At 60.9% G+C, this 27,926-nt stretch overlaps 1 protein-coding gene across 1 annotated transcript; it reads right to left on the bottom strand.

The window, feature by feature from the left end:
• Positions 1-264: 264 nt before the first annotated feature.
• Positions 265-20,766, bottom strand: ASIC4 (acid sensing ion channel subunit family member 4). Its single transcript, XM_048953616.1, has 10 exons — positions 19,606-20,766; positions 4,614-4,758; positions 4,330-4,457; positions 3,971-4,130; positions 3,665-3,721; positions 3,428-3,581; positions 2,939-3,030; positions 2,611-2,690; positions 2,199-2,303; positions 265-2,052 (listed from the first exon to the last, which is right to left on the bottom strand). The coding sequence occupies exons 1-10, from the start codon at positions 20,179-20,181 to the stop codon at positions 1,933-1,935; spliced, it is 1,617 nt and encodes a 538-aa protein (XP_048809573.1). The 5' UTR covers positions 20,182-20,766; the 3' UTR covers positions 265-1,932.
• Between the last annotated feature and the right edge of the window lie 7,160 nt (positions 20,767-27,926).

Here is a 27,926-nt window from a genome sequence, read left to right as displayed (position 1 = left end):
CTCAGATCTGCCCTTTCTGGTTCCCCTATGAATTCTTCGCAGCTCCTGGGGTAGGGAGAGCACAGCCCTCCCCCCAGCATCGCCTGCATGAGGCCGATAGAGCCCAGCTGAGTGCTGCCCTGCCCACTGTGCTCCAGCCCAGCCCAGACAATTTGGGTGCTGGCATACACAACTCCTCGTTTTGGGGATGCACAGGGCAGCAACATTGACGTCCCCCCACCTCTGTGCCCCCCAGTCATGCAGACAGCTCTAGACCTACTTGTGCCTCTTTATTAGGGAGCTTTTGTACATTTATAAAACAATGACGCACACCTCCAATGGTCCCCTCCCACCGTAGTGCCCATGCCCACCCCTTCCAGGTCTTGCTCCTATTGGAAGGGAAGGGGCCACAGCCTGCACACAGCACTGGGCACCCTCTTGCCCATGTAGCACCGTGGAGATGCTGCTGCTTGTGCCCAGATGATGGTGCAGGAGGAGGTGGTAGGCATGGGGGAGGGGGGCATTCCCTGGGGCTGGGGACCCACACCATACATGCCACAGCTCCACATGCACCAGGATCCCCCAGGTGCACACTGCGCATGCCCTACTTAGGGGTTGTTTTTGTGTGCCCCTGTGCAGGAATGTTGGGTACCCACAATGTTTGCACCATTGGAGAAAACAATTCCAAGTGTGGGTGTATCTGCAGGGACACTGGGCCATGCAGATGCCCTGGTTCCTGTACCCTATGTCCCATGCCCCACACATACGACTCCTCTGCAACTATGGCTTTGGCCAGGGCATGGCTGTGCCCACTCAGGTCTCTGGGTACTGGGGACAAGGACCGGTCCCAGCCAGCCTCCCCCTGAGGTCACCAATTTCTGCCATGGGGATTCCTCTCTGCCACATGTGCGTCTTGAGGGGGGCTTTGTTAGCCCGCCCCCCCCCTCCTGAGATATTTTGGGGCTGTTTGCCCTGCGCTGGTGTCTGCTACAGTGGAGGGGGAGGCAATGTCCTATGGGAATTGGGGTGCCTGGAGTCCTGCTGAGGCCCTGCCACCCCCCAGCAGCAGGAGGACTGGGTGCAGGGCACCCTCCTATCTGAATACAGTCTTGGGGAGGCACAGTGGGTGCTCAGCACCTGGGGGGAGGAAGGTGGCAGGGGTACGTGCATGGTGCAGAAGAGCTGTAACAGTTGGGTAGCAAGGACAGGTGCCTCAACACTGCCCAGGCGTGCTGGGGAACTGCACCTGGGGCAATCCGCTTTGGGCAATGCATGGGATGTGGGGCACTGAGAGGAGAGGATTTGGGGCAGACAGTCATTTTGCAGGGCTAACACAGGAGTGTGGGAAATCACAGTGCAGGGGTCTAGCTGGGAGTAGCAGTGGGGAGGGAACCTCAGCCCTGGCAGGCTATGTGGGACTGGGGCAAGGTGGGGAGATGTCTGGGGGGTGTCACAGTGGTGGTGGTGCCAGGGGCCAGATGGGTGGCAGGGTGGTGCCATGCAGGTGAAGCTGCAGGTGGGTGTCCTCTGGCCCTGCCTGACCTGCAGCAGGATGGCGACATTCTCTGGGAGGGGAAGAGTGGTCCTGGGGGGACAGTGCAGGGCAGAGACTGCCCTCAGGAGAGGTCAGTGGGGAGGGGTTTGGAGGGATTTGCTCACCCCTTGCACGCGCTGCCTTGCGGGGGGGCCCTGCTCCCCCAGTTCCCCCCTAGTGTGCCTGTCCTTGCCCCTTGCTGGTCTGCTCCTTCAGGCAGGCAAGGGTGTGAGGCCACTTCTGCTGCTGGCTGGCAGGGCAGCCCTGACTCTGTGTGCTTGAGACAGGGCAAGCAGAGGGGCTGGACGAAGGGGCTGGGGGCAGCGACAGTGCCGGTCCCAGGGCCACAATCCCGCTCCATGAGGATGGGGCTGCAAGGAGTGGGGAACCCCAGCTGAAACCCCCTGACCCCAGCTGGCTTAGCAGGCGAAGTCCTCGAAGACGCCCTGATGAGGGTAGTGGTGACGGTGGTGGTGGTTGGGCAGGATGCCTGCATTGTAGGTGCCCTCCACGTGCCGGCCCAGGGTCTCACAGGGGCTCTGCAGGGATGGCAGCGTCAGTGGTGATCCTGCCTGTCCCCATTAATTCCCCCATTCCAGCCTGGCTCAGCAACCTGAGGCCATCAAGCTCCCTGGCTCCTGGGAGTGATGTCCCTTTCCCATGAAGCTGCTCATGTCCCCAGTACCTGGTCCTTGAGCTCCTCCAGCCCCAGCGTAGCAATGCTCCCCGAGGGCTTCTTCAAGGGTGGCTTGGAGCGCCGCAGGACACGACTCACCCTGTCACGGATCACCTGGGGGCAGAAGGGGATCAGCCTTGGGGCACCCACAGACAGATGGGACCCTGTGGGAGCAACCCAGTCTGCATGGGCCTGCCTCATGGTCACTGCTGGCCCAGGGACATGGGGTGATGCTGGGTACAGCATTTCTGCCTGCATCCCTCTGAGGGATGCTGGGAGACCCATCCTCCTCCCACCGCCTCCTGCTGGGAGTTCCCCAGTTTGGGAGCTGTAGGTAGATGGCCCTCTTGGGTAGCATGGCACTTCTCCCCAGAGAGTCTTGCCCCTGTTGGCACCACGCTCCTTAGAGGACTCAGAGCACCTCATAAATGTAGTCCAGGATCTCCAGGATGGTAAGGATGCTAGCGCCGATGAACAGGCCCATCTGCCCCCCGATGTCCCCTGGGGAGGAAGAGAGAGAACTGGTCACTAGCAGGTGGTGCACAGCCTGAGCAAAGCCATTGGGTCTGAGGCCAGACAGCAGTGCCAGGGCAGCAGGATGGAGGGGGACAGTGTGGTGACTGGGCTGCATGATGGCACGGGACAGCATGGTGATGGGATCAGGGGCTGCAGGATGGAGGGAGCAGGTGTTTGCAGGATGAGGGATGGCCAGCCATGAAGAGGGTCCTGAGGAAAGGCTGGGGAGTCACCGAGAAGCCCAGCAAGGTCGTAGGCTTTCTTCTGCTCAATGGCCTCATAGTTGAGTGCCTCGAAGAAGATGTCCAGCACCAGGAAGTTCTCCCTGTGGGGACACCATGGCTGTCACCAGCCCACCTTCCACCACTGAGCCCAGACTCCTGTAAGCCCCTCTCCCCTCTCCCCTAGTCCCCTAGGCCACTTAGAGCTCCCTGGTGTGTTATTTAGGCTGAATTTACAGGACGCTGGTTATGGTAGGGACAGGGAAGGGACATGTCCTGGACTGGGTGGGACTGTGGGGTGGGGACATGCAAGCAGGGAGGACACCAGGGAGGACACCACAACCACCCTGGGGAGAGGATGCTGGAGGGACTGTGTGTACCAAGACCTGGCATACACAAACTGCCAGGAGCAGGGTGGAGGCATCCCAGATTCCTAGAATCCCTTGTCCCTACATGCATCTGAGAGCCATCCCAGCCCCCTTCCTGCCCCCAGCAGCTCACCGAATGTAGGTCTCATTCTTGTTGTACTTTCGGGCTAGGTAGCGTGCTGAGCCCTTGTTGGGGATGCGCACCATGGAGATCTCCTTGCCGTAGCGGGTAAGGTTGCACGGTGTGGGGCAGCTGCAGCGCTCCTGGCTGTCCTCCACTGCTGCATCTGGAGGCATGCAATGCTGGGCACAGCTGCACCCCCTGATCTCCCCCGGCTCACCCAATCTCCTGCCCATCCCCCAAACCTACCCAGCGTGTGGTCAGCGCACTCGATGTACACATTGGGAGAGCAGATGGACTCATTGCCTGTGGAGAAGCGCCGGGTCAGGGGTTGGGAATCTGATCCCCCTCTCCTATGCTCACTCCCCAAAAGATGTGGGGGAGATTGGGAAGGGGCTAAGGGTTGCAGAGTGATGGGGGTGAGCGTTGGGTGCTGAAGGATGGGAAAGCAGTGACCCTTGGCTGCAGTGGCCATTGGGTGCAGGCTGGAAGAGGCAGCCCTGCAAAGGAGGAGGGGAGTGTTGGGGAGGCCCCCACAGCAGGCACACCCCTCACCTGGCATGTGGACCATGCGGCAGTGGCAGCTCCGCACCACGGCCTCCTTCTCGCACTGCAGGCGGCAGGCAGCAATGCTGTAGGTATCGTAGCCAGGCAGGGTCTGCTCTCCCTGCACACTGGCCCGGCAGTTCCCCCATGGCTGCGGCAGGTAGGTGAGCTGCCAGGGTGAAAGGGTACCATTGCAGCGACACATGGTGTCAGGGTGCTTCCCTGGGGCTGCACCACCCAGCACCATCCAGCAGAAGTTGGAGTTTCATGGGGAGAAGTGGCATCTCCATGAATGGCACTGCCCAGCTGCCCTCCCACTTGGCTCCACACCACCTCAGCCTCATACCAGCCCTCTGAGCCATACTTACCCGCTGTTCCTGGCAGGACACGAATGTCTGGAAGCCGGGCGAGACACCGAAGCCCAGCTGATGGATGTAGGGTGGCTCATCCTGGCTGTGGATCTGGACACGGATGCCAGCTTCGAAAGATGTCTCATCTGTGGAAGATGGAAAGGGAGAGTGGGCAGCCAGCCCTGTCCCAGTGCTGCATGCCTGCCCACGACACAATCCCTCAGCCACACCCCTGTACACCCCAGCACCCACATCTCAGCCCCAGCACCCCCAGTGTCCGGCTCACCCGCAGCCCCACTCACTGGTCTCCCTCCAGATAGGCAGGTATTCCTCTTGCTGGATGTCCAGCATGATCTCCAGCCCGTTGCCCATGCCACCCTGGCGGGTCACTCGAGGGTTCCTCCGGTCCCCATTGAAAGTGTAGCACTTGCCGTAACGTGTATAGACCTGAAGATGGAGATGGAGAGGGATGGTGAAGAGCCCTCTGCAAGCAGGTAACATCCATTGCCCTCTTTACAGGATGCATCAGTCCCTGGGATGCAGGCTAGTGTGAGGCAGGGACTCACAGGGGTGAAGTGCTGCGGGCCACAGCGCTCGCCCTGGAAGCGACACTCCACCAGCATGTCCTCTATCTGATGGCTCAGGCGGTGGAAAAAGCTCTGCATGGTGCGCTCGGAGCGACGGGGTGGCAGGAAGCGTGAGTAGTTGGCAAGGCGCGTGAGCCAGCGGCGCTTCTCGTCCCCCAGCATGGCCAGCAGCTCAGGCACCAACGAGCGGTCCTCTCGAGACAGCCCCAACCACTGCCCCACCGAGTACAGGTCAGGCTTGGTGAGCTGCAGGAAGCGTGCCCGGTTCGGGTTGCAGAGAGTGACAGCCGGGAAGCGGAGCTGGGGCACTCTGACCAGGCGTGCCCGTGTGTGCACGGGGCGTGAGAGCAAGTGGTGCAGGCGGTCAGTGGCCCCAGTGGCCAGCAGCCCTGCAGAGGCCAAGAAGGCCAGGCCCCAGAGCAGGCGGCGCAGGCGGGACTGTGGCCGTGTGCCCATGTAGTGCAGCCCTGGAATGCGGGTAGCACGCAGAAAGCCATCCTGTGCTGGTGCCAGGGCTTCTTCATCCGGGCAGCAGGATTGGGGCAGCGGCATGGCTGTGATCAGGACAGATTCTGTGTGCCCACGCTACAGCCCTGCTCACCGTCTCTCTCCTGGGAGCCTTTTGCTCAGCACCTTCCCAGAGCCGAATGTGGCAGGCGCTTTCCTGAGCTGTGACGGGCGAGGGGAGGGAGAGGAGGGGGCTGGTGCCGACGCACGCCTTCCCCAACCTCGATTTGGGAATGGAAAATTCCTCCCCAAGCCGGGCTGGGGGTTGGGGTAATGTGGTGCTACCCCAGGCTTGGTGTCCCGGCTGCCCCCCACGCCCCAAGGCAGGGGCATGGGGATGCCACATCCAGCTCCTCACCCAGAGAAGCTGCACCCCAGCGCACCCCTCCCTGCTCTCTGGCCCAGGGTCCTGCACGCAGCCCCAAGGGCACCCAGCAATGTGGGGCAAAGCGGCTGTGGAGCTGGGAGCCCTTTCCCTGAGCTGGCAGCACGGTGCCAGGCCCGACGGGACCATCACCGTGTGTGGCCCCACTCGCCACCGCGGTCCCCGTCTCCCCCGGCGCTCCATCGCCCTCCATCCCCGCGGGGCTGCGTCGTGGGCCCGGTGCTGCGTGGGAGCCCGAGCCCGGCGAGCGCTTTGAAGTGACGGCTGCGGCTGTGATCAGAGCGCGGTGGCGGCGGGGGGAGGCACGCCGGCTGTCGGCAGGGCCCCGACAGCTCGTCAGGCCGCTTCAAAGTGCTCCCCGCAGCCTCCACTCTCCCGGCAGCCCGCACCGGGGCCCGCGGGGCCGGGATCCGCCAGGGGGCAGCAGGGCGCCGCGCTAGGACAGGCCCCGCCGGCTCAAGGCCCGGCCCGGAGTAGGGTGGGGGTAGGCCAGCAGTAGGGCAGGAGTAGGCCCGGGACAAGCCTCGGGCCGGCCTTGGGTGAGCTTCGGCAGGGCCTCGGGCCGCGCCGGGCTGGAGTAAGGGCCTTGTCCCAGCCCCTCAGACTGCAATGGAGAGCAGCCTGCCCTGTGGCACGTGAGGCCTCTCCCACAGCACAGTGCTGCCTTGGGTCCTCTGTGCTATAGGCTCCCTGCCCTCGGCACCTCCGGGACAGCCTGGAGCCTCACCCCGGCACAGGGAGCTGCCCACTTGTGCCCCCACTCCTGGGACTCGTGCCAGTGCCTCTGTGTGGGGCTGCCAGAGCTCGACTCCTCACTGAGATTGATTGCAGCTCTGAGAGCTGGAGGCTGCTGGCCTGATAGCATCAGCCCTGCACACACCAGGGCAGCTTTTATATTAGTTTTCGTTAAACGGAGGATGAGCTTCCCCAGCTAGAGGAAATGTCATTTCTCTGAGTGCTTCCATCTCGTGTCAGCTCAGACATCTGCGAGCAGCATCACCATTACCCTGCAGCAGGGTGAGGGATGCAGCAGGACGCAGAGACAGGGCACGTGGGGACAGGTGACCCCAGGGACATGGATGGGGCTGAGCAGAGCATAAAAGATCTGGAGGTTTCAGTGGCTTCATCCCCCATCCACTGCAGCCACAGGCAGGCAGGCACAGCCACTGGTGCAGAGGGCAGGCAGGGGTGCCCACAGCTCACAGCTGAGTTACTCACTTGTCGGCTGCTAGGGTGCTGAGGACAGCTGTGAAATCTCGCTGGCGAGAGCACAGCACAGTCCTGAAGGGCTTTGGCTTTCCAGCATGACAAACCCAATTAGATAACAGGGAGTGCGAGAGGAGGAGAAGGAGGAGGAGAAGAGGAAGGACAGAGGAGAAGGGAAGATGATTTTCTCCCCACAGCTGACCCAGAAAAGTGCCTCGCGGGGTGAAACGCATGTGTTCTGCTGGGACGTGGCCCCCCTGGCCACTCTGTTCCTCTCAGAGGACACCCATGGGTGCTGCAGGCCTCAGGGCTGGGAGCAGGGCTCCCGCATCACCTCATGGTCTGCCTGCTCAGCTGCCACACACCGGCATCCCCACGTAGGGGAGACCCCATTAGGGAGGTAATTTCTCAACACGATTCCTCATTTCCCTGCTCTCCGCCGTGGAGACACTTTGACCTTGACAGAAATAGCTGCTGGCGCCGCAGCAGGCAGATCCCAGCCAGAGATCGCTGCCACTCAGGGGCTGAAGTTTCCTTCTCCCACCCCAAGCATGCTGGGACCCCTGCATCCTCATCCCACCCCGCAGAGTTCCCTGTCCTGCTCTCCTGGTGCTGGGCATCCTGTGGATGCTGGCCCTCAACATCCTCACCCCAGCCCACTTGCTAGCACTGAAGTTTCCTCTGACAGGGGAGCACAAGGGTTGGCCCCACACATCCCCAAAACCCCCCTATCCCCACCGTGACAAGACCATTGTGTCTGCCTCTGGCTGATCCCAGCTCACACAGGTATTTCTGCGGCTTACACGGCTCCCCACGGTATTTAGCCTCTGGAAGACGACATTAAACATTGCAAGCAGCGACAAATCCTGATTGCTCTGCAGAGACAAGAGGCTGCACTAAGCTTCCAGCCAAATGTTTGCATGTGAGGGAAACGAGCTGCAGCATGTGTGGTGCAGGCAGGTCCTGCTCCTGCATCCCAGGACACACAGCCCTGTCTTGTGTCCCTGCAGGAACATGCAGCTGTAGGACACGGGCACCCGCTGGACCCAGACATCACCAGCAGGTTGGGGATGGAAGACCAGAGTGCTGCTGCCCTAAAAATGGAGGGGTTGGTGATCAGGGGTGGCCATCCAGGGGTATCCTCTAGAGAGCTGGGGTGATGCCATCTCCTTAGATGCTGCCTCCCACTCTGCTATTTTCCCCTTGAAACACTGCAGCACCGGCTCTGCTGGAGCTCCCCACCAGCCCCCTCCCCTCCCCCCCCCCCCCCACTGCCCAGAGCCCTCAGTTGTGTCCCCAGCATCCCACCCCTTGTACAGAGCTGACAGTTCCCGCCTGGGTGCCCAGAGAGGGAAGCCGTAGCGCTGACGCCAGCATTGCAACTGCCCAGGATATGAGATCCGCTTGGATTCAGCAATTTCAACTCATTTCAAGCCCGATTCTGCAGCAATTTTCTGAGCCAGTGGGATGTTTTTGCCTTTGCAAGCGTCCCCTCTCATGCATGGTCACACCATTTCCCTTCCCCGCTCTCTGGAGGGATGGGGACCAGTGCCAGCTTGGCTTTATTCCAGCTTCAGCACGGTGCAATTGTCCCCTACACTCGCAGCCCTCTGCAATTTGCCTGTTCCCCATGCAGGGCTGATGCTGGCAGCAGGGATGGCTCCTGCTGGATTCAGCCCTACTTGGGCACAGGACTGACACCTCCATTGGGCTCTGCAGCCACAGTGCTGGGACAGCAGAGTAGCACTGGCCCCAAACAGGGTACACCAGAACCAAGCTGGGCTCTGCAAACGGGTGCTCTGGAGCATCCTCCACAGCATTCCAAATTGCATCAGATGTCCCTGAAACAAGGGCACATCCTGGAGGGGCCGGGACCCCTCCTGCTACCTCCTCACACAGATGTGCTGCTCTGCGCAGGGCCAGCTGAGCCAAAGCAAAGACGTGGGAGTTGGGGCTGGTGCAGTCCCACTGGTGCCAAGTGGGCTCGTGGCCGGAATACCAAGTGCTCAGCTGTGCTGTCAGCTGGCAGAGCTGCTGGGGCACCCGCACTTGTGTGGAGCCCTTCCCACAAACCACCGCCCCAAGGGCCACACCACCGGTGCCAGGGTGGATGCGACACCGAGGCTAGGGGCTGGGACCCATGGTCCTCAGTGCCAGCACACAGCCTCCTTCATCAGTGCAACGAGTGCCATCTCAGTGTTGTTCTTTCCCTCTTTCCCCTCCCGGAGGGGGGGGGGGGGGGCAGTCCCAGCTCCTTACTGATCTCCTCATTTCCAACCTAAATTTATTCATGGCCAGTTTGTACCATTTGTTCTCACGCCAGCATTGTCCCTCAGCTCAAATAGCTCTCTTCCCTCCCTTGTGTTTACTCCCTTGATGTATTTATAAACAGCAATCCCATCCCCTCGCAGCCTTTCTCCTGCCAGCCCACACGTGCCAATTGCTCCCATTTCCTCTCCTAATTCAGGCTGTGCTTGCCTGCACAGCCCGCTGCCCCCCGCAGCATCTGCTCCAGCTCCCACAGCTCTCTGCCCAGCAGCCACGCTTCTGCAAGGCTATGCAGAACCGTGAACATGCCCTCTGCATCCCACAGCAGCTGTGGGGCAGCATCCCACCGGGGCTGGACCACTGCCCTGACCACAGGGCAGGCAATAGCTGGTGGGGCTAAGCTGCTCCCTGCAGTTCTCCCAGCTGCTCTGCAGCTGCTTGTGCATTCGTGCCATTTGCTTGCACTGAGCACTTTAAAGCTGACACAGAGAGGGTCACCTGGGTGGTTTGAAGGATCCAAAGCAAAGGGAATTGCTGAAAATGAAGAGCTGGGGCTGCTGACAGATGATGGGGGATGGTGTCCAGTGCAGAACAGGGATGCAGAGGGGCAAGGACATGAGCTGGGGGGCTCAGCTCATCCTGGTGGCAGCCAGTAAACCGCTCTAAGATGCTGAGCACATGGTTGGGTGCTGAGCTGAGGGTTCTGCCCCATGGCACTGCCCCATGGCTCTGTAAGAAGGTTGGTGTGGACTGAGCCAGAGGCACCACGGAGCCAGAGAGACTGGGAAAGGTGAACAGCAGGAGGGAGTGCTTCCTGGCAAGGGTTTGGCCCATACCAAGCAGTACTTCTGCCATCTCTGTACACTCCCCCCGCACTCCCCTGCCAACTCTGCATCCTCAGACCCCCCCGCACACTGGGCATGCAGCCCCCAGGCACGCAATGCACATCATGCTCCAGAAAATCGCTATGATGGGCTGCAGCCCAGCCTCGCTCTGCTGCAGACTGAACAAAACACACGCACAGAGCAATAATTGTGGTTTTGGGTACTGGGCTCCAAATGGCGGAGATGCGGTGCCATGTGCTGTGCCGTGCAGGCGCGACACGGCTGTGCCACTTGGCTGCAGGACCGGAGGATGGTCCCCACCTTGTGGACTCGTGTCCAGATGCAGGGCTGAGCCCATCCATCCCTCACGCTGTAGGAAGCAGGGACATCAGGAATGCCCCAAGGTGGGGCACGCAGGGTCCCCGGGGCCAGACAGAGATCGAGCTCTGCTCTCTGCGCGCTGTCACTCCGCAGTACATCAGTGCCCAGCATGGTGCTGGCAGCAGCAGCCCCAGGGACTGCATCCCTTCAGAGGCAGATGTGCAGCAGCACTGTGCCCGTCCCCAAAGGGTTAACAAGCAATTTCCTTTGCTGACAGCTCGGAGACTGTTCACTATCGACTGCGGGAGAATAAGAGGGGAGAAGCAGCGAGATAAAAAGGCAGCAGAGCTGGCACCGCCTGCTTAATCCCAGCGTTTAATCTGCTGGGGCAGCGCAGGCAGCCTTATCTCGCCGTCCTTCTGCTGCTCCATCTCATTACCGTTCCCACGGCTGCGCGGCCGCACCGCCAGTAAATGCGGGCGCTGAGCCGGCGTGCACAGCCCGGGGCAGCAGCTTCTGCCAGCGCGCCTCGCCGTCCCCGCACTGCCTGGCACCGCGGATGGCACCGCAGCTGGAATTGTCCCCTACCCGGCCGGAGCAGGGCACGGGCAGGGGGTGTTCTGCCTCTGCCACACATTCCTTGCTCTTTGTCACTGTGCGTGGCACAGCCTCAGCTATGTGCGTGCTGCCCCGATTCCATGCTACCTGCCCAATCCACTGGGCACACCGTGGCTGGCATCATGGGGCCGCCCCACTGCTGCCCCACTGCCTCCCTGCAGGTGTTTGCAAAAGCACGGTCCCTCCAGCCGTGGCAGTTATCTGTGAATCTGCAGCACTGCCGCCGCGCAGATGAAGCCTCCGTGCTCGCCCGGTTGTCACAGGGGTTATCCTGTTGCCTGCGGATGGGCTTACACTGATAAGATTTATTGTCAACCCAGCTGGGATGCTGCCAGAGCCTCACTGCCTGCTCCTCTTGCTGAGTGATGGCATGGCTATACCACCAGCCTGAGGACAACAAGCCCAGCCCAAAGCGAGCACCCCAGAGGATGAGGCAGGATGCTGCTCCCCAAACTGGGCCAGGCTCATCGGGCTGTCAGCCCACCAGGCTGGAAGTGCTGTGCTGGCTTCTGGGCAGTGGCGCGTGCTGCTCCAGCAGGGTCCCAGTGAGCCGTGCCCCAACACTGGCAGCCCATCTGTGCTGCTGGAGATATGCTGATGGGGCTGGCAGCTCAGCTCCTGTCACAGCCTGGTGGCTTCAAAGCTCTCTGGTGTGCTAGGACTATATGCAGGAGGAAAGTGGGGCAAAGCCCCCATCCTGCAGCTGGCCCTCAGCACTGCGTCGGAGCTGATGCCTCATGCATGGGCAGAATATCCAAAAAAAGGGAACGCAGCCCCAGAGTGCCTCCCTCGAGTCCCATCACCAGCCCCCACACCATACTCCCCAGCGCTGATTTCCCTGGGGCTGGCAGGGATTGACCTGAGCCACCTGGTGAGGCTGTACTGAGGCTGAACTGAAATAAATCCATGAACAGAAGGAGGGAAGCAAACTGCAACTATCTCCCTGTCCCCAGAGTCACCGCATGAGTCCTGCATAGCTCTGATTACACCACTCCACGCCAGCCCCTGTCACCCCACTGACTCCCTGCTCCTGGGGCTTTGCTCACTGCACCAACACAGTCAGACAGGGCTGGAAGAAGCAAGACATAAACAAACAGTCCAAGCCTCTGCTGCACCCTCATCCCCAGAGCCAGCACGTGGGTCAGAGGGGTGGCAGGGGCCAGTGCCAACTGCCAGCACATCGGGACGGGAGTGAAGTGGGGTGATCACAGCCCAGCGGTAAAGGGCTCGTTAATAGCTGAGCCCTTTTAGTAGAGATTAGGGAGCTGCACGGCTTTGATCTTTGATTGCCAATTTGCATCTTGAAGGCGCTGGGACCTCATCCAGTCTCAGCGCAACCCTTTGTGGTTATCTCGTGGCTAATGGATTTGTTCTTAATGCTGGAGCGTGCAGGCTAAAGGCTGATTAAACCCTCTCCGCGGCGCTAAATCAATGGAACAAACATGATAGGGGGTGGCTCTCCCCAGCCTGTGTGCTCCTGGGGGTGGGGACGGTTGGTTGGGGCACCCCTCCTTGGGGCCAGGAGCTCAGGTGACAACAAAGCCCCCTCTCCCCCCCCCCTTCCCCCGAGAAGCTGCATGGGGAGGGAATCTGGCTTCAGGCTCCAGCATTGCAAGAGATGTTCCAAGCGATGTCCATACCTGGGGAAGCTCAGCTGCTGGAAGCCCTGGGATGGAAGCTGAGTACCTGGGATGGGCAGGACCAGGATTTTGGGAATTGGGGAGGGGGCTGCAAGTGGGGTCTGACCCCTCAGAGTGCAGGCTTCTGCTGGACTGTGGCACACTGTGATTCTCATCTACAAACTTTGATATTGAATAATATGCCCCCTGCTAATATTTGCTAGTGCAGGAGATAATGTGGTCACAGAAGTTAGTAGTGCAGGCATTTCCATCCATGCAGGCTGGTGGCAGCAGGGCAGCTGGGCAGGATGCAGTGCCATGCAGCACCAGTGTGCCCTACCCATGCTGCCCTGTCCCATTCGTGTCAACTCGGTGTCCCTTCCCTGCCTGCCCCAGTGTGTGCACAGCCATGCCCTGATGGGTGAGGCACAGAGCTATGCTTAGATCCAGCTCCGGGAGAAGCCCAGAGTGTTATCAGCCTGGGGAGCTAATTAAGGTCATGTCAGGCGATGAGGAAACAAGATGTCAGAGCGGCGGCAGTGCAGGGGGTCAGAGCCTGAAAAAACTCCTGAAAAGCAACTGCACTGAGATCTGCCAGGCACCATGGATGGAGCAGCCATCACTGCCATGAGCAGTGGGGCTCCAAGGATGCCCTCATTCACTGCCAGCTTGGACAAGCTCACCTGGCATGGGGCAGAATGAGGTGGGGCTGAATGGAATGGAATGGCATGGGATGGGGTGGGATGGGATCGCAAAACATGGCATGGGGTGGGGCTGCAAGGAGCTTGGCTGTTCTACACTGGGCTGGTGTAGAAGGGAGAAATGCTGAGCAGCCCTGGTTTTCCTGTCATATCCTTGCACAGCAGCATGGTGCTGGCAGGGCAAGAACTGCCTGAGAACCTCTGCCTGTAATTAGCACACGTAATTGCAGAGCTCTGTGATGAGCAGGACCTCAGCACTGGGCACGCTGGTTGTACCACTCCTGCCTCCTCCATCCACCTCCTGTGGGCTAGGCAAAGAGAGCTGGGCAGCACGGGGCAGTGGGGGCATAGCAGGGCCACAGCTGCCCGGGGACATGGGGACAGGCACAGAGGACACACTGCTGGCTCAGCCCCCTTCCTCTGCAGCCTCAGTGGTGGCTGAGCAGCCAGGACATAATTACTACTTGCATCAATCTCAGCTTTGCATAGTCCTCGCTCCCTGTGCTGACCTGGAGGCGGCTGCTCCCTGCCCTGCCAGGGGCTGCAGCAGATGCCTCCTGCACAGAGATGGCCTGGGGACAGCCTCATGCCTGGGGTCACCCCTGGCACTGAGGCATAGCAGGCAGATGGAGATGCTTCCCCACTCCTCTGGGGCTGTGGCTCTATGTGCTCCCCTCCCTCCTCAGGCTGTGATGAAATAGCACAGATTGCAGCCCTGGAGTGCCCAACTCTGTGCACCCAGGACAGCTTTTTGCATGTCCCCCCACTCGGTGCCCATTACCCAGCTCAGGAAGGGTCCCAGAGGACCCTGCAGGTGGAAGGGATGGGATGGTAACATGCAGGAGGCGAGGGGCACTGCATGGGGATTTGTGGGGTGCAAAGCTACCACCCTGTGGGAGTGTCAGGAGGAATAAGTGCAGCAGAGCACAGCACCTGACAGCATGACAGCTGCTCCTGGCCCAGCATCACCATGGGGCTGGCTTGGCCATGGGGTCTGGCTGGACATGGGAGGGGACACGGGCACATCCTGGCCCTGGGGACAGCTGCCAGCCCTCTGCAGTGGCTGTCACCAATGTACAGCACCCATGTCTGACCACAGCACACATAGCACCCACACTGTCCCATCCCAGGGGGCATGGCAGACCTCAGCACCACACGTGCCTGCAAGTGGAGCAGAGGGACACAGTCTGATTGCAGCAAGCAGCAATCAAAGCCATGCAGCCCTCCAGTGCAATGGGCACCGGGAATTAAACTGCTAATGAGCTGCAGGCTGGAGGGCCAGCAGCGTGTGATTAATCAGGGGCTCTGGCTGATGAGTTTGGTGCTGACTCTCCCCTCCCACCCCATGGCCCTGGTCCCATATATCCCCTGTGGTCACAGCCTCTCGCTTTGCTGCCCTCCCCTTTCCACCTGTGCTTGTGTTCCTGGCTTTGCAATCAAGAAGGCAACCTTTTGTTCTGCTGGAGCAAAACCTGTTGATTCTATCCAAGCTGAACCAGCACTTAATGGCCCTTCAGCACCCAGCACGCATCTGCTCCCAGACAGGGCAGCAGCAAGCTAAAGGTACCCGTGCGAGAACCTTCCCCACCCATGCCCAGAGCCCGAGGACTGGCCGCATGGGCAGCAACGTCTCTCAGGGCGCAGACCCCAGATGCATCTGATCAGCCTCTTGCTCCTTTCCTTGCTGCCGCTGACACGAGGCAGCAGCACGTGGAGGGCTGGCAGTGCTCTGCCTGCAGCCACTGCTGGTGCAGCACACCGGGGGCATGGATCAATGCGCACTGGGAAGGTTTTGCAGTGTAAGCAGGGGATGGCCTCGGACATCAGCCCTCAGCAATGCGCAGGGAGCTGCGTGAAAGCAGCTTGAACCCTGGTTGGTTTTCTTCCCGTTCGCAGCCCTTGTGGGATTTCACACCCTCTTGCCCTGGCTGAGAATGGCTGGGTGGTGCCAGGGGGTAGAGCCGCCCCTTCTCCCTGGCTGCACTTCCACCGAGGGAAAAAAGGGCAGTGATCAACACAGAGCAGGTTCGAGAGCTGCATGTTCTCCCCTACTGCACAATTAATCATGAGAAGTTTTCCCTCCTTTCGTGCATGAAACGAAATTTGGCAGGGCGCTCTGACCACAGGGACGTGCTGCTCGCTCGCCGGTGAAAAACCCGGCCACATCTGGCACAGAGATAACCTCACACCATCCTCTTGTGTGCAGCTGCCATGCACGGAGCATCCTCAGCCCCACAGTGCGCACAGGGAGGAAATGCAGTGCCTTGGGGAGCCCTGTGCTCCTTCTGTGCGGCCCCTTTTCATGCAGCAGTGACAATGCTGTCGCCTCCACCTCCTCCTGCTACCAGGTCCCTCGCGGTGCCCATCTCCTGTTCCCACCCAGCTGTGTCGCAGCCTCAGCACACTCTTTGCAGGCTCCGAGTGAGCCCAAGCCTCCTCAGCAGCGCTCCAGCTATTTGTTATTGGAAAAAGGGGGAAATACGGTTTTCGACAATTATTGTTTTTTCCACCTGACTGGCTGCAAACTTGTTAATTTTTTTTCTTTAATGTGTGAACAGTGTCGACGGCAGCTGCATGTGAAATGACTCGACGCCCTATCTGCGGGTCCCTGGCTGGCTTTCAGCACTCACACCGCAAACATTGCCTTCTATAAATAAAGGCCTATATCTCATCAATGGCAGAACAGCGGCGCTTTATATAGTCGTCTTACATAAAACCGTCTCTCTTTATGGGCTCCAAACCATTGGCATCACTTAGCGCATCTCTGTAAACCTTCTGTTCCCTCCTCCGAGGGAGCCCCAGCACAGCCACACGGGACCCCATGCGTGCCCCAGCCCCAGGGGACAGCAGTGTTCCCAACTCTGCACACGGGACAGAACACGTGGCACATCCCTGGGGAGCCACACTAGGCGCGGGCGTCGTGGCCGCTGGCTCCCCCCGTATCGGAGACAGGCTTATTAAGTGTGCGATATTAAATTAGCCAGATAAGAGTGTAAGAGCTTTTAAAGTCAATTCATTAAATATAATTATGAAGAGAGCTTTTTTATGCTCCCGGTGATCCGATCTCAATCAGGGAGACGGTGGGAAAGCTGCCGGCTCCTCCAGCATCTCCGCTCCCCCGCTGCGTTGCCCCCACGCCCCACTCCCCCCCATCCCATGGGCACCCACAGTCCTCGCTGCCATCCCACCGCCCCAGCACCCCATCCCCACGCTGCCACCAGGCCTGGAGCCACCCTGCTCGTGTCCCTTGCAGGGACACCCAACATCCCACGGTGCCCCAAGAGCTGCTGTGATGAGGGCTGCAGTGACGCCCCCATGTCCTGTGAGCTCCCGGCTGTCATGCCACAGTACCCCACATCCCCACCACCCCACATCTGCCAGCCTCATTGCTGCACTCCGAGACCTGGGCACATGGACACATGGGTATCTGGGCACATGGCTGCCTTGTGCCTGGGTAGATGGGGGCCAGTAGTTTTCCCTAGGCTGGGGTCTCTCACACAATGCCATGGCAGGGGTTTGGGGGAGCAGCTACCCACTGCTGGGAGCTGCTGGACTGACATTTATTTTTAGACGTGAATTGTATAAATTAGCATTTCTCAGTGGATTAAGCAGCAGGAATTGTGTAAAATTAAATGGCAACGAATTGCATTCAAGTCCCCTGGTTTCTGGCACAAGCGGCGCCTCGAGCTGTGCCTGGGTGGCTCATGTGTAACAGCAGCAGGGCTGCTCTGGACAGCAGCATGGGGAGCCACAGAGACATGGGAATGGGGATGCACCAGCACAGCACGGCACAGCCTGTTGGGGCAAAATGGGATGGGCAAGTGCCCCGGTGGCTGAGCAGCACATCGGGCAGAGGACTGAGACCATTGCAAAAACTGTCGGAAAATGTGACATTTAAGGAGTGTGGTTCTGGCTTTGCCCGCTGTGCAGCACAGGGAACGGGGCACATCCAAGCGAGGGATGTGCAGGGAAAGGCTTCTCCCAGGGCTGCCGACAGCCTGTGCATGGGGCCCAGCTGGCAGCAGGCTGCAGGGGAGCTCGCTGCGGCTCAGTGCTGTCCCCGCCGCCCGGGGAGATTTACAGCCCAGCCCGGCTTTATTGCATGGAAGATGCTTACGCTGGGGATTTTTCTCCCCATAGTTTCTTAATTTGCTATCCCATAAAGAACGAGGATTTGTGACGTTAAATAGGGGAAGATCATTTACCACTCACGGCTCTTACTTAAAGGATCCGCACGAGTTATTTATCGTGCAAGCGGCAGCGCCGGGGGGCACCTCCAGTCGCAGCGGGTGGGCTGCCCAGTGCCACCACGGCTGTCATGCGTGTGGCCACTGTGTGCAGAAGGAAGGGTGGCCACCAGCACCCTGTGAATGCAGCTCTGGGGGCTGCAAGGAGAACTTCCCTTCCTTGCATTCCCTGGGGCCGCAGCTGCTGTTTTGGGCACTGGATGCCCTGCAGTGGGGACATGGAGATCGGTGACCTCTGAAAGGGATGTGGTGAGCCAGGGCTGGGCTGAGAGTGCTCTATTCCAGAGCACAGTTGGTGGGCACAGCAGCTCCTAACCCACACGCAGCAGCCAGGACCCACCGATGCCTGGTATGCTGCTGGTGCTGTGCTTCGGTCACCCCAGGATGAAGCACAAGGGACGGGTTTGGCTCAGGAAGCTGGAGCAACAGCTCCCACTGCAAATGGTGTGCTGCCAGGTCCCCCTGGCAAGGCTTTGGGATGTGGCATGTAGCAGAGGGACCACCCAAGTCCATGCCCTGCACCTTCTGCCCCAAGATTTCCCCTTTGCTCCAGGTGCATCAGGAAAGCAGCCAGTGAGAGGTGATGGGGATGCCCCCTTTCTGCTGGCAGCCCCCAGTGCCTTGAGCTCAGGGTTCCTGTGCTGGCGCTCAGCCAGCACCCACCGCCCTCCTGCCTGAAGCCTACTCTGGTGCACAGAGATGGCACACGGGGCAGTCCAGGTGATTGTCCTAATGGTCACTCTGCACACTGCCAAGCTTATACTCAGCCCAAACCCCAGTGCCACACCATGCTGCCACCCAACAATGTAGCCTCACTGCCTTCCCACTGGTCAAACCCCAAATGCCACATGTCCCACACCAGGGCTCCCTGTGCTCACCCCACTGAACCCCACTCCTCTCCAGCAGCCAAACCCAGGCTGCTCAGCTACAGCACACAGGGAGCTCTGCAGAGCCCCAGCACCTGTGGGGTGCCCCTGCTGCCCCCGCTCCCCCTCCCCCCCCCTTTTCCCCAGTATTCCACCCCGCACTGCCCCCGCCCCAAAGCACCTCTGAGATGCTGCGTTGCTTAAGACAGCATCACAGAGCGGGCTTTGTGGTGAAGCAGGACGTGCTGCATCAGCCATTTCCAGCCCCACAGAGCCTCCTCTCCCCCCACAGCCCCCGGCATTTCATCCCGCTTCCCGGTACTGAGCGGCTCCGGCTGGCAGCACTGCTTCGGGAGCGCAACGAGCCGAGCAGCCCCTGGCAGCCGTGGGAGAGAGCCGGCTCATTTCCAGAGTCATTATGGTCTGAAAAGGGTCCCATCAGGTATTCAGCCCGTTCAGCACATTTATTTTCCCAAACCACAGCAGGGATTTGCAATTCCAGGCTCAATATTAGCGGAGTTTGCAGTGTCTGGTGATGTGTTCGCAGGTGGCAGCAGGGTGCTGGGCTGGCTGGGGACCCGTGGATACAAAGGGCAATCCAGGGGTTCATGGACGTGGCCATGCCCGGAGCAGAACCCACTCAGGGCACTGGGCATGTGTGTTTGCACACACACACGTGCATGTGCCTGCCCAATCTGCACACACTGCTGTGCATGCCCCACAGGCAGGGGGGGTCTGTAAGGTGCCACCGGGTCTCTACCTCTCCATTCCCCTCTCACTGTGCAGAACACCCTGCAATGGAGCAGCTCGACTTGTGGCGAGTTGAGGCTGGAGAGGGGCTCCGCATCGTCGTGTTCCCCCTTCCCACTGCTCACCCACTTGGGGACCGCTCCCCAGCCACCCCGATCCCCCCCTGCAGCCCTGGGACTGGCGGCAGTGCTGTGCTGCAGCAGAGCGCTTCCACGGAAAGAGCAAGCATCCTCTCTCTCTCTCTCCGTGTGAAACTTGGAGGGAAACTCAAACACGGAGAGATGCAAACTTCAGCAGCCGGAGCGAGCCAGGGAGCCCTGCTCCGACGTGGCACAACAGGGTCAGACCCCTTGCACCGATAGGGTCCCCGGGGGGGCACCCAGCTGCGCACTCACCACCGTGAAATCCCGGGAAGAGCAGTTCTCGCCACTGAAGTTGCAGCTCTTGAGCATGTCGTCGAGCTGGTGGCCGGTGCGGTTGACGATGTCGGCCATGTCGGGGTCGGGGTAGAGCAGGTCGGTGGCCTTGTGGCCATCACGGTCCTTGGGGGGCAGCCCGGTCATGTTGGCCAAGTGGAAGATGTCAGCGTCGGTGAGTGCAGAGTGGCGGTAGCGGTTGATGTTGCAGATGGTGATGGCGGGGAAGACCATCTCACGGATGGCTTCTTCGTCCAGGGCCACGACGTGGGGATGCTCCAGGTAGAGCAGCGCCGACTTGGCCGCCTGGTAGAGGAAGAAGGCGAGCGAGGCCAGGAAGGCGAACGCCCAAAGGGTCTGCCGCACGCCCGGCCGCCCCGTGCCGCAGATGTGCCCCAGGCCGTGCAGCGTGCTGGCGCTGGCGAACGCGGCCAGGTCCCGGGAGCGCGGCCGAGCCGGCTCCTCGATCAGGCTCTCCTTGTCCCCTTCTTCTTTCTCCTTCTGCTTCTCATCCTCTTCGGCAAATTTGATTTTACACACGATCTCAATCGGCATCTGCCCCGCCAGCGAGCTGCCCCCCGGCACGGGCAGCGGCCGAGAGCCCGGCCAGGCGCTGGGAGGGGGCTCGGGTCCCCCCCACGGCCCAGCACGGCGCCGGGAGGGCCGAGCCGTGTCGGGAGGGAGCGCGGCCCCGCTCCGCAGCTCCGAGCCGCCGCTCCCCTCTTGTCTCACTCGTCGATCGTCTCCTTGTGCCTTCGCTTATCAGCACGAATACAGCTGTCAAAAACCCCTCTCTCTCCTCTCCCTCGCTCGGTGTCTCTGCCTCTCTCCTTCGCTCCTCTCTGGTTAAGACCCCGGCAGATACACGCAGCATTTAGGCATCATGTGCTAATAAAATCCAGGGAATACTTAATAATTCAAGACATGTCAACATTATTTCATCGTCAAATAAAGAGCGAGCGCCGGAGAAAGAGGCAGTGTGAAGGGCCCTGCGCCTCCGGGGCAGGGAACGCGCTGCTCCCGCTCTCCAGCCCCGGCTCCGAAGTGCCGCCGGAGCCACTTGTTTGAATGGCCAGGACCCGCCGGAGCCGCGCCGAGCCGAGCGGAACCGTGCCGTGCCGAGCCGAGCCGCACCACGCCGTGCCGCGCCGCGCCGAGCCGTGCCGAGCAGTGCCGAGCCGTGCCGTGCCGAGGCGGGCGGGGCACGCAGCCTGCCCCCCGCCGCCGCCGCCGCTCTCCCCGCCTCGCCCCGCCGTGGCCCGGCCCGTGCGCCCCGGGGCAGCGCGGCACGGCGCGGCTCGGCTCAGCGCGGCGCGTGGGGGCGGGCAGCCTGCGGGCAGCTCGCCCGGCGGCTCCCTCCTGCTCGCCCGCCCGCGGACTCCTCCTGCCTCGGCGGCTCCCTGTCCGTTAACCGCCTCCCTGCCGCGGCCCGACGCGCCCCGGCTCGGGTGGCACAGAGACCGTCCGGGAAACCCCGGCCGGTGCGGTCCCGGGAGCTCGTCACCGCGGGCGGGCAGCGCTGCGGGCAGTGCCTCCCCCGAGCCCCCGGCTCTGCTCGCTCCGCGCCTTCCCTGCGCGGGACGTAGCTCCCGTGGCAGCTCGGAAGCCCCGGCCCCCAGCCCCATCCCGCGCCCTGCTCCTGGCTCTGCCCTCGGCCCCCGCTGCTGCCCGGATCCTGCCGCTCCCCGTGTGCGGCTCCGCCGCGATGCGCCCCGGCTCCCCGCCTCAGTTTCCCCAGCTGGAAGCGGAGGGTTCGCTCCATTCAGACCCGAGCCGCGCAACCCTCGGGCGGAACCGCAGGGGGAACACCGGCACAAGCCCGGCACCGGGCAGCCCCCGGGAGACGCGGGAGGCACGTGCCTGACAGGGTACAGGCGGCGAGACCTCGCATCCCCCTGGGGCGCCCGCCGCAGGTCAACGTGACCTTCACTGTGCTGCCGATGCCAACAGCAAAGCTTTCCCCGGTCGTCCAGCGAGCACACACGCATCTTCAATCTTCCCATCGATCCGTGCATGGCACACATGTTCCTGCCTCCGTGCAGGTCAATACGGCATGATGGGCTGCCTCCGGCAGGCAGCACGCACAGCCCAGCCGCCCGCATCACCCTGCTTGGTGTGTGCAGGGCACACGTGCCTGCCCTGGCCCGCAGCAGGGATCGCAGACACCTGAATGCCTGCGGGGTGGGGATTGTGCCCCATATCCTTTGGGCAAACCCTGCTGTGCGGCTGGCAGACTTCCCCATGGTGTTCTGTGGCCAAAGAGGTGCACCTTCTCCTCCCTCCGCTCCTTCTCTGCTGTGACCACTGGCTGCGAGGGTTGGCTGGGATCGGGGTCAAGCTGTGCCCAAATAGGTGGCACTGGGACACAAGCCCCATGCTAGCTGTGGCAGGGTTAGGTCAGGGCAGGGCAACGAGCAGGGCCATGGGCAATGTGCTGTGGATGGAGCTGGCAGGGGGGTGCAGAGGCTGGCAGAGATGCCCACTGCCCAAATGGGATGGGTCCAGCTGGGAACTCAGCTCCTGGGGAAGCACAGGCAGCTATTGCTCCGAGGACTGGCAGCTGGGAGGGCTCAGGGAGATCAGTGCTTGGGAGCTGCTTTCTTCTGGGACACAGTAAGGCACCAGTTGGGATCAGCCCCAGCTGGGGCTTGGCAGCATGTCCGGTTTCTCGCAGTTCTGCACCAGAGCCTCCCACCTGCGACTGGCTGAGTGTGGCACATGCACACAGAGCTGACAGGAGGAGGCGAGGAGCAGGCAGGACAGGGGAGCCAGACGGAGACTCACTGGTGGGTCGGGAAATTGGAGTCCTCCTGGCTCACCCTGCACTCTCATGCTGCGCTGGGCTGGGTGATCAGCAGGGTCCTGGCACAGAGCCCACACACTGCGCTCTGATGGCAGGGGGAGGTTGCGAGGGCTGGAGAAGCCAGGACTGGAATTCGAAATGATGTTGACAAATCGGAGAAATGGCCTGAAAACAATCCGATCCGATTCAAAAGGACAAGCAAGAAGAGCTGGGCTGGCTCGGGGAGCAGAAGCACCCAGTGAGCAGCCAGAGGGCAGGGCAAGTGGATGGGCAGTGGGCAGTGTCACCACGCTCATTGCCCAGGGCAGCCCTGGCCGGGCACACAGCGTGATAGCTGGGTCTACACAGGACACGCAGGGGGCTGTGCACATAGAAGCCAGGATTCCAAATGCCCAGCAGGCAAGCAGCTGTTGGGAAAAGCAGCCAGGAGGTAGGGAAGGGGAGGAGAAGCCTCATTGGTTCAGATGTGGAAAGTAGGAGTAGCGCTGCTTGCAGGGCAGCTGAAGCTCTCACTGCTGGCCACAGCTGCCCCATGCCCGGTCCAGGATCAGCCGTCAGGAAAAATCCCTGCTAATTGGAAAGAGCACAGAGGATGGCAATAGTGGAGCAGTGACAGAGGCTGCAGGCAGCGGGGTCTGGGCGAGAGTGGAGGCAGGGACACTGCAGCCTCAGACCATACGAATGCTGTGAGCGCAGCAGGAGGAGCTTTGCAGGGTATTGGGCAGTTGGAGCTGAGCAGGGTGCCCCTCGGCTGGCCCCGACCCACAGCAGTGTGTGCGTGGGACCGATCCTGCCTGCTGCCCTCCAGCACCGTGGTGATGATTCATCCCCTCTGAGACACAGCCGCTGTCCTTTTCTATTCTCAGGCCAATCTGGGAGAGATTTGTTTGTGATTTTCCTGCCTTGCTGCCCAGCCGACAGATTGATTATTGGCTGTGCCCCCTCCATCCGGACAGACTGTGACGCAAAGGCACCAGTGAGGGTCCCCCCATCCTCTCCCCAGCTGCCAGCACCAGTCCTGGCCATAAGAGGCAGTGGGACTGGAGCTGGAGCTGGATGCGGCCCTGCGCTCACAGAGAGTGACTGTAGGATAATCATTAATTTTGATCTAATTGGAAGAAACGTGGCTACAAAGCTGCAGTGCCAATTGGATCCTTCCTGTGCTCCCGTGCCCGCCTGATGGGTCGGAGTGAGCAGCGAGTGCCTCAGCTGTGGGGAGATGTGGGATGACAGGGTGTCTGGTCCCATTATAGGAGTGGGACTGGGCATGGTCAACGCCCCCCACATGTTGGGTGTCAGTCCCCTGTTCCCAGCCATGGGTGGCATCTGCCAGGGACAGCACTTGCATCCATAATGCAACACCCCATCACTGCACTGACCCCGTCTGCATAAAAAACCCTATTAAACACAATACCTTATTAAACGCTTTACCCCAACAAAGTGCAACACCTTAATTAATGCAACACCCCAATTAAGGACAGCACTCCCATTCAATTTATTCCTTCATTAAGCGCAAAACCTCAATTACAACATCTCTTTTGTAAGCTGAGTGCACGAGTTCTTGCAAGGTGCCCTGGACACCTTTTGCTGCCTCCTGCAAAACAGCACCGGGATGCCACAGCTTTTGGGTCCTGGCTGTGGGGACGCACTGAAGGGCTTCTGTAGGGACTGAGGGCCTAATTTGGGTGGACAGGAAGGAAAATGTCTGCCCGTGGCTCTGCAGCCATGCATGTGCCCGGTGCAGGGTGCCACAGGCTTGCTGGAGAAAGCTCCGTCGCGGTGAGAATGCTGGGGCCAGCACTGAGCCGGGACCGCCTCATGGCCGTCCCCACACAGCCCCTCTGTCCCCCCCAGCCACTTGTCACCTGCCTTGTGGTTTATAAAACTTTAAAGCTAATGGTGTAATAAACGCCAATAATGATATTGCAGCTGCACCGGGGCACCCTGGGATGAATACATTACGGGAGCTGCGGCAGTTGCGCACGGAGGGCAGCAGCGGGGCTGGGAGGTGGTCCAGCAGTGCCGCTCAGCGCCGGGATGCTGTCCTGGGACGAGCCGCTGGGCAGCCTCCGGTGCCGGGCGTACGTCCTCGTCCTCCAGCCGCGGGACACGGCTGCCCCTCCGTCAGAGCTGCGTGGGCACAGCTGGCACAGGGTTAGCTGTGAGGCACCTTGTAGCTACGGGCCGTCCCCGGAGCCGTATGACAGCAAAGGGGCACAGCACAGCTGTGCGCAGGGAGGGCGAGAGCCCTGTGCCGCCCTGAGCGTCCCTGTTCAGCACGACCGTCCCTACAGGGGGAGCAGGAGGACGGTGGGCGCGGCGGGGCTGGAGCCGCACGGAGCCCATTGCTCTGGTCCCTGGGCATGCCTGCGAAGCGATGCGTCCCAGCAGGGCTGGTACCTGCAGGACACACTCCTCCTGCTCACCCCCACCTCGGGGCCGTGGGGAGCTGGGGGAGCATGCCCAGCCAGCAGAGCGTGAGGAGCGGCTCTTCATGCTCCGTGAGACATTGCTCAGCTGCTCCTTCGCGCATGGCTGCGCCGGCGGGCCCTGCCCTGTGTGCCCTACAGCCACCAGGACTGTGACATTGTCATCGGGATAGTGGGCAGCGCCCCTGGACAGCAGGCAGGAGGAGCACTGGAGTGCTGCCCACTGCCCTACCAGCAGCTCCTGCCTCCTGCTCATCTGTCCTAAAACAACAGAGCTATAAACTGCCTTGACGCGGCATTACGGCTGAGATTTTAAATGCACCCAAGTCAGGAATTCAAAGTTATGGGTCCCCGAGCAGCCATAGCTCAGCCACATGGTGCCCATTATGGCCCTGCGCGTGCACAGCCACCGCGCCACGGGCAAGGGGCAGAGTTACCATGGGAACCATTGCTTCTGATTCCCTGACATCTGTGTGATTAAAGCCTCAACCTCCGTGCCATGGCCCGACCAATGCAGTGAGGGCACCCCCGTGTCCTACGGGCCATCAGGGGCCGTGTGTCCTTATCTCTTCTTGCCCAGAGGGATGGCTGTGAGCTCAGCACCCCACAGCACACAGCCCTCTCCAGCTCTTTTTGTGGTTATGGGCACCCACATCCTCCTCTGTGCTATAACCTGGGCACCAAACATGGGGTGCACTGCAGGCACTGAGTGCCATGCTGCACTGTGTCCTCATCATGGGGTGCAAACAGAAGCATCAGCACACTGCAGACAGCAGCAGCACGAGCATCGGTCATGCTGAAATGCCAAATGGAACAGGCACTGGGCACACCTGGAACACAGCGCTGCCTGCGGAGATGGCTGAGCGCTCTGCAAACAGGGAAACCACAGCTGGCAATGCTGCTGAAGGCATTTCAGCAGCTGCCACCCAGCACTTTAGACACAGGGTTAGCGCTGTGCAAATAACAAACATGCCACAGGTAGTAAGTGCTGAGCACTCTGCAATTACCAGCCATCCCTGGGTATCGTGCGCCGCACACACCATGACCACAAACGCACTGCAGGCACCAATTTGATGCAGAGGAGCCTGATAACCTGCATGCAGCCAAGGCAGGGCACTGAGTGCTGCAAACAGCCGTACGGTGTGCCGGCTCGGGGTGCTGGCCCCATGGGTGTGTGTCCCTGCCTCTCCCCATGGGAGTGACAGCCATGCAGCAGGGCTGCCGGTGCGACGCGTGCTGGTGCGCTCAGGGCCTGTTATTTCATTTTCACTTGTCCCATCCCATTAGCACAGCTGTCTGCCACCAGAGAAGGGAAAATTGATGCTAAACGGGATATCAATTTATCATGGAGTGTGTCACCCGCCGCACGGCTCTGCCAGCCGAGCTGCGGAGACGCGCTGCAGCAGCCAAGCAGCACCTGTAATTAACAGCTCGTCAGTCTCCCCGGCACAACGCAGCACAGCCTGGGCACCCTCCAGTGGGTGCAATAGAGGGAATCCCAGCAGGTGCCCCTCCCAGATGGGCACCAGGCGGCAGCGTCACCCCCATGCCCACCCCAGTGCCAGGAGGTTGGTACATGGGCACAGCAGGGTCACAGGATGGGAATGCCCCCATCTCCATACCATCTCCCCTGGCACCTTGCTGCTGCCCCTGTGAGGCAGAGCTGTAACTCACGGCATGTCGGTGCCCAGTGAGTAACGAGCCGGGAGCCCAGCTCCTGGACGTGAGTTACAGCCGCTGCCTGCGCACAGTGAGACATCAATCCCAGCAGGCGGCTCGGGTGGGAACGGAGCATCCATCGTGCCGGGGAGTTGGGATGGCCCATCAGTCCTGGGCAGCAGGGAGCGGGCACAGCTGGTGGGCAGCAGCTGAGGACAGCCCCATCCACATGCCATGGTCCCAGTGCACCCCAAAACAGCAGAATTGGCGCCAGCCATCCTGCAGAGCCCTGGCTGTGCACTGCTTTGATGTTAAACACTCGGAGATGAAATGTGTGCCCTGGGGCTGGGCACCTCGCAGCGGCCGGCCGGCCAGCCTCTGGCTGCGGAGCCGTGCCAGCGCCAGGGCCGATAATTGGATGCATGTTTCTTCCAATGAGTTTGTATCATTTTTATGTAAATTTGACATTTTCCTGATGTTCTGTAATGTGCACAAAGCAAGTGCCGCTCCTGCCGTCGGCAAAGCCTATTTCCTTCCTGTCTGAAGTGCTGTGTTGATTTAAGGGCCTGCTAATACACGCAGCCACCCCCCCCCCCTCCCCCCCCCCCCGCACACATGCACGTGGGCGCACGTGTCCTTTCTGCACCGATCCATCTCCATCAGCATGATGGGCAGCACCCAGCACCCAGCCCCGCGCCCACCACCCTGACCGATAGCCCCTTCTGCAGGGGCAGTGCCCTGCACCACAGGACACCAGGTTGGCAGTGGAATGGCCCCGTGGGCTCTGTGTGTCCCATCTACTGCCTGCATGCCCCATGTCACCACGGTCCCATCCTTGGGGACACTTTCTGGGGTGCACCATTCCCAGCCTTCTTGCACCATGGAATTTTCCCCAGCTCCATCTCTGGAGCAGGCGAGCGGGTTTCAAAGGCAGCGCTGCTATTTAAAGCCCTTATTGTTCACGTCCTTGACACCGGCAGCTACATCCTGCTGTCGCTCGATGCGAGCGCATCCCGGCCCCGGCCAGCCAGAGGAAGGCAGCTAATGAAGAGCCAGCGCAAAGCCGCCTCTCTTTGTCCTGATCACAAAGCAGCTCCCAAACAGTCCCCGCCAGTTATTTATAGCTCCCTTCCCCGGGGCACGCCGGGAGTTTCCTGCAGACAGACACAATCCTGGCATTGCTGTGCTGTCCCGGGTGCCCGGGAAGTGCTTGCAGCTGCCCCATGCCCATGTGATCCCATTCAGGGCTGCTCTCTGGGCTGCAGCCAGATGGGTGCTTTGCTCCGGCTGAGGCACGGAGAGGGGCATCCCCAGCCCCGGGAGCACATCTGGAGCACATCTGGTGCATCATCTCCTGTACTCCTTGAGGCATGGTGATATGCAGTGGAGGTCTGGGTCTCTCCATGCAG

Source organism: Lagopus muta, chromosome 8 (genome assembly GCF_023343835.1).
Source record: "Lagopus muta isolate bLagMut1 chromosome 8, bLagMut1 primary, whole genome shotgun sequence".
Classification (NCBI taxonomy): Eukaryota; Metazoa; Chordata; class Aves; order Galliformes; family Phasianidae; genus Lagopus; species Lagopus muta.
The sequence above is the reverse complement of the archived record's forward strand: the minus strand, read 5'-3'. Positions and strand labels throughout refer to the sequence as shown.